At 36.7% G+C, this 11,989-nt stretch overlaps 1 protein-coding gene across 1 annotated transcript in view; it reads left to right on the top strand.

Annotated features, from left to right (window-relative positions):
- Positions 1-4,179: 4,179 nt before the first annotated feature.
- PARD3 (par-3 family cell polarity regulator) overlaps positions 4,180-11,989 on the top strand; it is a gene marked incomplete at its 5' end in the record, with an annotated part of 522,521 nt that continues 514,711 nt past the window's right edge. Inside the window, one exon of the mRNA XM_023521117.1 lies at positions 4,180-4,290. Within this exon, the coding sequence (XP_023376885.1) occupies positions 4,180-4,290 (111 nt within the window). The remainder of the gene's footprint in view (positions 4,291-11,989) is intronic.

Here is an 11,989-nt window from a genome sequence, read left to right as displayed (position 1 = left end):
GTGGTGGTAGAGGTCATTATTTTATTGTTGAGCATCAGCTGTGATTTCTGACCATCTGTGTTTTCTGCCTTTATTGAGAAGCTACCCTGCCCTTCCAAAATCTGTTTAATGCTCAACAGTTTTGCTGCAACAAAACTGATTAAATGACAGGTGTTTCTGAAATGGAACTGATTAAGTAGGTAAAGTCAAAATTGCATGTATCATGTCTATCTTGAAACACCAATGATTCATTAAAAAAAAACTTTAGAACGTACTTTAAAAATGCTTTGTTTTTGGTTTAAGTAAATTGGAGAGAGATAAGAAACTCTAGAATGAGGCTCAATCCTTATTGATTGTGCTCTTCTAGTGCCTTTAAAAATGAAATGTTTTCTCTTTATATCATTAACAATGACTTTGTCTTGGCAACATAATTATCCTCTATGCCGTGCCATATTTTAAGGAATTTTTCAAGCCATTTCTCTTCAGTCTCTCTGTTCCTCAACATTGTGTACATGCACAGTCAGATAGCACTACTAGGATTGTTATAGAAAAGGCAGCACCCTGAGAAGTCACCTCTTCCAAGTCTTGTGCCTGATGCTTTTGATATTTACCTCCATATTTCTGTGTAAATTGCTTACATTGTTTCTTTTCTGAATTTAGTTTGTTGTCACCGTTGGACTTAATATGGAAGATTTAACCTTATTTCACTATCCAGTGTGTGCTTCGCCCCCACTCCGCTCACAACCACTTTCTGGATCTCTCTCTTTCTCTTTTTCTCTCTTTCCACACCTGTACTTTTTAGACCTCTTCCCCCCAAAAGTTGTAATTTTGATTAAATATTTGATGTTCAGATTATTTTCATTATTAAAAGTAGCTCATATGTGAGCCCTGTATGATAGATACCTTGGTTTCTTTTTCTTTTCTTTACAACTTTAATATTTTCCCTGGAATGAACAATGTTTTTTCTTCTGTGCATTTACAACTGATTCCACCACAGCTCTGCCAGTTACAGTAGCATCTTAGTATGTTCACTTACCAGAAATACTCCCTTGGCTTTATCTTGAAGACATCTCATTTGGAGCATCTGTAAATTCATTGTTAGTGTTCAGATATTTGGTTATTTTAAGTGTACACATGCTAAGTGAGAAACATTCTTTTTTTATTGAGTGTTGTGTCATTTATTTTATTTGTTTTTTTAACCCAAGTTAAAAATATGCTCATCGTAGAATTTGTGTTCTTGGTATTTTTAAAAGTGGTTTTACATCTTTTTGTTTAATTATGTTTCTAAGTTTCTATAGCCAGGACAGCAGTGATTTTACTAGTATTATTTCAAACTTTTTAGGGTAAATTACCACAAAGTATAATCAACAAGTGTGCTCTATTTTAAAAAGAAGTTTTCCCCGATAGGTACTTTACTATTCCTTTGAAAATACAGCAAGTACTCTGTCTTTTGAGAGATAATTGTGTTAATAAAAGCTGCCAGTTAAAATCTTCTAGAGACTGCTATTTGAAGGAGTGTATTTCTCAGTGGAAAAATATCCTTGGTTTTTATACTCTTGTGGGAGCAGGTCATTTTTATGTGGCCTGCTCAGATCTGTTGTGTGTGTGTGTGTGTGTGTGTGTGTGTGTGTGTGTGTGTGTGTAGTATGTTCTTTTGGGATTACTGATGATTTTGTCTCTCAGTTTCTTCTCTCTAAATAGTTGTTTCCTTCCATTCAGCATGTATTATGAAGTGGCATTTAATAAGTGCCATCTTATTATATGCTCTGGCATGGTGTTGTCATGGCTACTTGGCATATCTGACCAGTGAATCAGAACCCCTTAACAACTGAATCTTAGACAATCCTTGATCAGATAGTTGAAGGATTATAAGCCAAATTTATAGAGTATTTCAAGGAGGGCAGAGTGGTCAGTGGTATCAAATTCTGCTGATAGATCAAGAAAGGTGAGTCTTATGCATAGACCATTGCATTAAGCAACATGGAGGCTGTTGGTGGCCTTGATGGACAGTTTTGGGAGTGTGGTGGGGAGGAAGCCTAATTAGCATGGGGTTATGAGAAGAGAAGAATCTGAGACAACAAATCGTTAAAAATTTTTGCTATAAAGAGGATCAGAGAATTGGTGAAGTAACTAGATGGTAAAGTAAGGTTAACAGAAAGTTTTGTACTATTATTTTAGTATGTGTGGAAATAAATTAGAGCTTTTAATGGCTTAAAGTTGACAGCTAAGTACTATTTTTCATACAGTGAAGCTGGAGATCGACTTCTAACCTGTCTTGGGTGTTCTGCTCAGGAGAAGCTCTTGGAGAAGAGGATAACTGAGGAGTCCAGATGGGTGGGACGGGTTAGCCAGGAAGATAAGGTGGGGCTCTGGGCATGGGGGCAGTACATTTATGCAGGGCCTAATACAGGCCACATTTTAGATAGAGGTCAGTCTGCCCCTGTGTACAGAAGAATGTTTTAGAAACGAAAGTTGGTATTTAAGTTGATTAGGTCATCCTACAGTTTGCTTGGTGGGTGGGGAGAGGGCAGGATGGATCTGCTCTAGGTTGCCAAGCAATGATGGGTAGGGAACACCTTTTTTTAATTGATCAGAATATTGATCATTCCCACTTTCCCTTGGAGAGTTAATACCATTTGGTATGGAAAAGTGGGAATATAGTTTTACTATATTTGTTTGGGATTTTATTCTTCGATGACTCAACAAATCTAGAAAGGACAAATTGCGGAGCACACTTTGACTCACAGCAGCTGGTTCCCTGAGGACTCTGGATGACACTGTAGTCAGGGCATCATGCAGAGTAAGGCCCTGTGAATGGAAGGGGCACCAAGGTGTTTGTGGCATGTAGAGTGTCATGTGCATGTATGTTTTACAAACTTATCCTGTTCTGGATGAACAGTTGATTTGCATATCAAATCTCTTTTTAAAGAAGTCTAGTTAGATGAGGGTGCTGATTAACTGTAGGTTATTCACATTGTAGTTTTTATGATAATGTTTAGTAACTTTGAGAATTAGGGTCTGAGCTGTTTTCTATGCTGGTTAAAAAATGACAAAGGTTGGTAATTATGCCTTTTTTACAAGTGTTCTGTTTTAGTAAATCTTAGGTGTGGCTTTGTTAAGATCCTCTTGAGGGTTTCTTAGGGCTGTGGATTCCCTGGCCTCATCCCTGGAAGGTCTGAGTCAGTGGACCTGGGGTAGGGCCCAGGAATCTGTATTTAACTGTCATTAATCTTCCGCCTCCTCTCTCCCAACCTTTCCTTTAAGAAAGAACTGTACTTAACAACACTGTTTCGATTGGAAAAAAGGACTGTTAACTTGAATGAATTGAACATTTTATTAGTAATTCTGTGTTGTGGATAATTCAGTAGCTAATGGCAAAAGGTACAATTTAGTATATTTTCATTTGCGTATACAGTGAGAATGATTGTAGAAGTTTAATAACAACTGTGTTCTCACCAAACAATTTTAAAACATGGTGTTTCTTACAGTGTGTGTGTATGTACACATGAACACACAATACAAACCCATGCAGTGTACAAAATTTAAAATGAAGTCATTTACTTCTGATCTCACTTTTCAGAGAGAACCACTGCAAATTTTGGTGTGTATTTTTTTTTTTTTGGATATTTTTATATGTACATGTAAAAGTGTATGTAATTTTGTCTTCACAAAAACAGGCTCAAACCATACACATGGTTCTGAGCTTGCTTTGTTCACTTATGGTCTTGTCCAAATTATTCTGTGTCATGTATTCAGGCCTGTTATTAGGGAGTACTCTGAGCAACCCGCTATGTAAACTTCTTTTATTCAGATAGGCTGTGACATTAGTTTTTCAGGTATACACTGTGTTTTGCTTGCTTATTAGAATATTTCTGTGGATTGGATTGAGAGGTGGACAATTGGAAACCCAACATACTTTAGAGAAATCGATATTTCTGATGCAGTGCATTTTGCTGGTTTCTGCACTTCCTGTCATAATAGTGTATCAGCATCTGAGCCAAAGGAAAATGTATGTGAGAGTGACTCCATCATAAAAGGAAAACTGACTCAACAGCAGAGATAGGGAGCAACTTGAATTTCCCATCAATTGCAGTATTGTTGATGGGGTCAATTCCTTTTTATGGCAGGGAGTTATTGCAGTTAAAATTGTTGTGTTTCCTTTCAGTGATGCTAACCGGCTGTTTTTGATGTCTGCATTCTTTTGCACAGGATCCAAGCTACTGGATACAGGTGCATCGACTGGAACATGGAGATGGAGGAATACTGGATCTCGATGACATTCTCTGTGATGTAGCAGATGATAAAGACAGAGTGAGTTCAAGTCTAGGGGAAGCTGCCCTGAGTGCATTTGTGAAGACTGGGGAGGGAGTGGGTAGGTGGGAATACTTTCCTTCCTGTTTTAGACACACACACTTTACAGAACATTTGGGTCACTTATATGCTATGTTTGTTTTATAATAAGTATTGAGAACCTTTACTGTCCTGAACCCTAGGGTGTAAATGCTTTTCTTGATACCTGGCACTCAGTGCTAAGTTTTAGCATTTTAAAATTACAGCATTTTAAATGGAAATATCTTAAAAAGGTTTTTGTGCCATTTCCCCGCCTTGTTTTAACCAAACATAACATCTTTCCTGACAACTCAGGTCTGTCATTATGATTGCTTTGTTTCAATGTACAATCTACAGGTATCTGAGTTCTGATCCCCACGTTGGCCCATCCCAGCAGCTGGCCCGTGCGATTCAAAGCCAGCGTGCACCCCAGATATCTCCCTTGTGTGCAGGACTCTCAGAAAGCCATCCTTTTCTCCCTGTTGCTCTCAGGGTGCTTTTACTGGAATGCCATCTTTAATGTAGTCTGTGACCGCCCACAGGCACTTCAGCGTTAACTTGTACCCACCCTTTTGTCTGCACTCTTTGAGGGGGAGAGTAGGGGATGGGGAGGAATGGCTCAATATTTTAAGAATCTGTGGTAGGATATTTGGTCCTGCATACAGAAGTCAGCAAATTCTTTATGGTAACAGGTAATGAGAATTGAGAGCAGGCTTTGGCCACACTCTCTTTGTGTCGACTTGTAACAAAATTATAGACGGGCTCACAGCAGCGTACACAATTGTGTCATCAAGGCCGTGTAGTAGCACAAGGTAGGTTAGACCACCGAGGTTACATCATGGGGTTGGAAGACCATACAACCATCTGTGCCTTGGTCCTGCTGGGGAGCGCTCTCCTGACAGGCCCTTTGTCTCATCCTCCTTGCGCTCTTGCACTTGGCTATGAGCGGGTGAGTGTGCTGTTGTCTCGTTTCCTCCTGTACCACGTTAGCATGGTGCCTGCTTCAGAATTGGCAGATGTCCTGTATGTTTTCTTGAAATCTTAAGAAAGATGAAAAGTTTTAAGTATCAAATATTGTGTACATTCAGAGATGTTTGATTCACTAGCACCTACCATGTTGGGGTTTGTCCCTAGTGGCTACTGTCAGCCAGGAGCACATTGTGTCAAAAATGCAGAACTCTTCTGCCCATTTATCAAACACTGCTATCTCTCTTGGTGCCATTTATCTGTTTTGGGCTTTTCAGTGAGCCGAGAAAAGGTGAATCTCATGCTCCTTTCCTGCAGTCCACATGAAGAATACCATCTAGAGACTTATAGACAGTTTATTGTGCAGTTGAGCTCCAGAGCTTAAGGCAACTGCAGATATTTGTGAAGGATTTAAATGGGTGCCCTTTGCTAGCCATAATATTAGTAAGACATGAACTAATGTTGTATCGATCTTTTAATATTTTCCTCTTTAACCTACCTCTTCCTTCCTTCTTTTGTTTTTTTCCTTCTATAAAAATAAAATAGCTCCTTATGAGAAAAAATAAACATATAAAAGAGGACGTAATCACTTGTAATTCCTTCGCTGCCCAGAGCTTGCCACTGTTGGAATATAAGTGAACTTTGCATCCTGACCTTTCTTCAGATACAGGCAGACACATTTTATCTTTCAAATAAAAAGGATTGAATGATAGCCTGCTTTTTACTTTGAGTTGATTACAAATATATTTCCGTGTCCATTAACCATAGCTTTATATCAGTCACCAAAATCTTTATTCATACATGCCAACATAGCTGCATATATTTTGTTTTATGAATCTAGTCTATTGCACTTTTGCACTTGTTTTGGCACTTAGATTACTATGGAGAAAGCTGAGGCGGTTGTCTATTACTTTCATCACTGGAATCTCTGAGCTCAGAGCAGCAGTGACGAGCATGCCTGTCTTTCCACCTGTGTTTCCGTTTTGATGGTGTGTAGATGTGGATTTCCCTCAAGTTGGTGCCATCCTAATTTACATTTTCACTTTGTGCCCTTCAGTAGAGGGAATAAGAACCAGTATATAAAATTGCCTCTGAGATATGTCCAGCTTTGCTGTATTGCTTGGAATGATCTGCTGTGGATGTTGGGTGGTTGTATGAGAAAGATTGGTGGGGCTGTAACCAGTGCTCCTGAGAACGCTGAGCAGAATGGACTTATCACATTCAGCACCGTGCCATATCCCTTAAAGTTTATGAATTATCGTTTCCTCTTTTTCATCCTTCTTCCCTGCTTCTGCAGTGAACATGCACACTCTAAACAGAGTTCATACTGGGAGTAGGAGAAAATTAAGATGCAGATATACAGCAGTATGATTTAAAAAAATTTTTCGAAATGTACCGAGACTAAATCATGGCCTAGAAAACAGCATTTTTGGTGGATGTTCCAAATGTACTTGAAAATAATGTGTATCCTGCAGTCATTGGATTCAAGATTCTGTAAAGATCAATTAGGTTAAGGTGGTTGATGTTCTTGTTTAGATCTTTGGGATAATTTTTTTAATCAGCAATGGAAAATACAGTCTGCTTTAACACAATTAGATCGCACACACACACACAAAGCTCTGGGTGTGGGGCACTGTGTGTTCTTTTCGAATATCTGTGTATTTTAGTGTTAGGTTACTAAATTGTATTTTAGATTTTGTATTCTTGTGCAAATTTGATGATGAATATTTTTTCTAGAATATTTTATTTCCTATGCAAGTTAATTCCTTTAACCTGAGAAAAATGTTTTAAGTATCAATAAGTGAATTAAGATTTTAGACAGTTTTGTAGCATACATTTTAATTTTATTTTCCGAGTAGAAAAATGCTAGAGAATACAATGTACCACAGACTGATATATTTTTGAATCATTATTTTATCTACCCAGAAATACTTAAAAAATATGTTAATTAGAATTCTTGTGAATGCACTTCCTAGATTAAATAATTCATTTTATGTTGTCACTGTAAAAAAATAATGAATAATACAAAATTGCAACATCCAAATACACAGGTATTGTTGGATGCATTATTCAAACTGAGAGAATGTGTGTGATCACTTGCTTGGCCTTTTTCCATGGCTCTGAAATTTGATTCGGATCTTATCCTGCAGTGTTTTAAACTATTTTTGGCAGCTACTCTGAGTAAAGATCTTGATAACTGTTTTGATTTTAGGTTAAAAGAAAAAATATTACAGCTCTCAGAAACAATAAAATTTGTCTAAAAAAAGTTGTGTTTTATGAAAAACCCCTGGGCACTTGTTTAAAGTGCAGATACCCAGTCTAGGGAGATAGGATCTCTGTGAGCCAGGCCTGGGCATCTGCATTTATAATCCTCCAGGTGGCACTGGGGCTCACTGAACTTTGAAATGTGGATTTAATGGCCCTGCCATCAGTGTCTGTGATGGAGAAAATTCTCTCAAGGGTGCAGATTTTATACTTGGTCACTGTGACTTTGTAAAATTATGAAAAATTATATTTAATAAATGTAGGATTCAGAAGCAATAATTCACATGTTAACCAAAGAAAATTGAAATGCTTAATTAAGCATAATTTTGCTCATTATCCTTTAATTATTAGCTTCATGCACAACACTGAGAAAATTTTCTTGTAGTATCTATATAGTTCCAGTGACCAGGGTTTACTCGAATTTGTTCAAAATGTTATGAGTGTGGGTTGTCTCGAGTTCTTGGAGTAGGTTTGATTTTCTAAAATATAGAATATTCTAGATCTACTTTGGGCATAAAAATGTTTGCTTGTCCCTTCTCTACATTGTTGCTTTCTAGGAAGGGAAGAGAGAATCAGAGTGCACATGTTGTCATGGTGTTTCATTTATTCTTAGCATCTTATTCACAGTTTTCTCAGTTCACATTTTACGTATCATAATTTCACAAATTATGAAACACTGAAATGGTTTTCAGGTTATTGCTAGCACCATTTACAACAGCTGCCATGCCTTAGTCTCTGTGAGCTTCCCTAAGTGCTGAACTGTATTTTGTGTGACTTTCTTTTAGTATGGGTTTCATGATTTATTATTTATAATTTCTGTGAGTCTTCCCTCAGTTCTCAGTGGGTCTCAGGTACTACCATCTTTGCCTCTGTGTGCTACAATCAATTTAGAAACTTCCAAATAGATTACAGAATAAAAGTACTTGGCATTCACTTCCATCTGCATGTCAGCCTCTGGGATTGATTGTGAGAGCATGAATAAAGATTCAGGCACAACTGACCAAGAACGGAGAGTTATGGAGAAGTGCACTTTTGTGTGGATGATGGGCAAGAAGAAAGCCCTTTTCCTACACATGTCAGAGTCTTATTCATGTTTTTGGTTCTGAAGATGATTTAAGAAGTGATATCAAGTATTTTTCTTTGTTATAGTGGGGTATAATTTTGTTTTGACCGAGAATGATGTCATACTTATTTTATTTTGGTGATGACCTTGTGAAATATCTTCCACTATTTGTTTCTTGCTCTTTGTGGAGGCAGAGTTGAATGGAATAGCAATTAAAACTCTTTTTGAAGGATTTGTATGTGTGGACTGGGGCACAGACACCATAAAGGAATATCATGGAGACTTTTGGCTGCTTTTGTTGGAAAGAGCCCAGTATTGGCTGGGGGACAGTCTGGCCAGAGTCCTCAGAAGAATATTGAGAAAAAGAAACTTGTTGGAATTATGGGCAAGCAGTAGTTCCATATATTGGGTTAAAGCTAGCACAGAGGCATTTTATCACATTTTTTCATCATTCTCCTCGTTGATAGGTTCTAATTTATAAACTGATGTAGTTTTTGGGCCTCCAGTGTTAATAATATTACTGCCCTGTCAGACATTTTATATTAGTATTTCTAAAATGGGTGGTAATACAGTTTGCTTTGGAAATACATGCATGGCAGAAGTTTTGTAAAGAACATGCTTTAATTTGAAAAGTTGGTTATTTTCTACTTTTTTAGATGTTATTTTTTTATTTTCTATACATAAATCATTATTTGTTTCGCCAGCAAGTCATAAAAAAATAATCAGTGTCTAGCAAAGGCGATGGTTCGAGTGTATCCTGCTTACTTGTGGAAAACATACGTACCTATGTACTTTAATGAAGGTGTTAGAGATTCTGTGCCCTAGTTATTGATCACGTGGAGAGAAGCACTGTGTTGTTTTTACGCTGGAGAGAGTCATAGTCTGTACATTTGTAGATGAGAATGTAGAATGCGTTTTTTTTTTGTATCTGGAGTAAGGATCACTAAAGTGAATTTATTCGGTGATTCTGAGTTCATAAAACATTAAAAACTCTGGTCTGTTAAGGAATGGATTACTGCTAAAATTACAGTAAGAGTTAACAGTTTATAATTGACACAAATCTAATTTAAATTTCTTTAAAGGCTCTATTTTTCTCTTTATTTAATTCATGACCATGTATTTGCCTGATAAGAGAAAGTTTTGAGATTTAAATTCCTTTGTTATCAAGACTAAAACACAAAATTGTAGCATGGAGTCAATTATTTTTAGAATGACCATATCCTGGAGGGTAGGAGTGGGTGGGGGAATTCCTGGGCTAACTTCCTTTACCCCCATTCCTTTTGAGACCTAATTTTTGGCTGAGGACTTGGTCCATATGCAGAATATGAAGCCATTTTATTTTTTTTTAAAGTATATTCTTACTAATATAAACTGGAGTTTCACGAAGAGGTACTTTTTTGGTAGATAGAATTTTCAAAGATGCCCAATTATCTTTAGCCCTGAAATATATAAGATTCTAAAATCAACTAAATTTTATGTCAGTTATATCTCAATAAAACAAACACACAAAACAAAACAACAAAACAACAAAAATGACCCAACTAGAGTATGTTGTGAAAGACAGAAAAGAGCCATAGGAAAATTAATGTATCAGTGCCCAATTTATACGTTATTGTCAAGGATACTAATTTGTTAAGATTACTTATTGTAATCCTTAGAACTGTTGAGCTTGTAAAAACAAAACACACAAACATATTGAATGAGGGAAGACTTACATGTGTTACATGTAGTTCACACTTATGGATTCAAGTAAATTGTGTTAGTGAAAAGCAATGATAACTGAAATAAGGTGTTCTCATTTCAAATAGATTATTTTAGTTATTACTAAACATGTGAAATTAAGTTAAATGTTTTACATGCAAAAGAGAATGGGTTGCAGAATGGGGCTCCCAGGGATGTATATAATTTCTCTTAGGGCTTGGCATCATATACTTACTTTTTCCAAATTTAAAATGATTGTAGAACTCATGTTCATTAGGCTGTAAAACCCCTTAGAATGGTTTAGTAAAAACAGTTTACAGTGAGTTTTTTCCTTTGGGCAAATTCTGGCTTAATTTCCATAAGTTAGAATGAAATATGTCTGCCTAGGGTGTTTCATGGTGACCAGCCTATTGGTTTTTACTCAGCAGGTAGGTTACTCATAGAATCTCTATTCCTTGCCTTCTCTTTAAGTGAAATGGATGTAGCCTCAGACTCTGGGCCTTTAATATAGATAGACATCTTCACCTTTCAGTCTTGAGGAAATGTACATTTTAAAGAAGCAATGCTTTCTGAAAGTATAGCCCACCATAAAACCTATTTATAGAAAAACATTACAGTGAATGGAATACTTGTGAAATGTATTGTCTTAATCAAAAGGAGTAAGTTCTTTATGTGTAAGTATATATTCCACTGTCTTTTGATGAATATTTGAGATTGAGATAAATGGAATAGATGAAGTAAAACCTCAATATTGAACCAAAGCTAGTTGCCTCTCACACTCTTGGATAAAGATTAAGAAGCGATTTTTTCAAACCCAGTGGCTGAATTGTAATTTAAAAGACAGCACTTGTAATAATTTCCTTTGAAAGATAATAAGACTTTCATCTTATTTTTAGTAACTTTAGTTAATTTAACCTGTTTACTGAGTACCAGTTATGTGCTAGGCATTATGCTTTGTGCTATTATACAGTGTTGAATAAAGATAGACATGGTTCTTGCTTCCTTGGGCCTTATGATCTGTCATGAGAATCAGAATTAAACAACCACAGAAATTAAATGTGGAATTATTAACAGAAGAAAATGAATGGTCCTATGAAAGTTGTAAGAGTGTATTGACCAAGCTCAAGGTGAAGCAAGATTTGCCTGGAAAAAAAAAAAATGATCAAGCCGAAATCTGAAGTACAGCTAATTGAAAAGTAAGGGGTGTTAGATGATCAGATTTACTTTTGAGGAATATACCCCAGCTGCAGTGTGAAGAATGAGTGGGTAAGAGGCAGAACGGATGGAGGAAGGCCAGTTAGCAGGTTTTGTAGTAGGTGGTGTGAGATTGATGGAGGTTGGACTAGGTGGAGATGGTGGTGGGGAGTAGGTAGATTTGAGAATGATTTAATAGGTAAAATGTGATGGGTGGCTATTCACCAAGCCAGGTGGCTAGATTTGGGGCAGGGTGGTACATCAAGGATTCAGTCTTGACTTCAGAATTTAGGTGGCGTGGAGGTGTAACTTAGGCAGTTGGATGTTTGGAATTGAAGCACAGATAAATTCACAAATTAGCTATAAATTTGTTAAAAATTAATGGTCTAATTTTAGTAGAAATATGTACATTGGAAAAATTTTGAAGAACAGACTGAAAAGCGTTGATAGTTATCTTTGAAAGTGGAGTGTCTGATTAACTGGGGATTTTTT

This window comes from Pteropus vampyrus, unplaced genomic scaffold (genome assembly GCF_000151845.1).
Source record: "Pteropus vampyrus isolate Shadow unplaced genomic scaffold, Pvam_2.0 Scaffold294, whole genome shotgun sequence".
In the NCBI taxonomy this organism is placed as follows: Eukaryota; Metazoa; Chordata; class Mammalia; order Chiroptera; family Pteropodidae; genus Pteropus; species Pteropus vampyrus.
The sequence above is the reverse complement of the archived record's forward strand: the minus strand, read 5'-3'. Positions and strand labels throughout refer to the sequence as shown.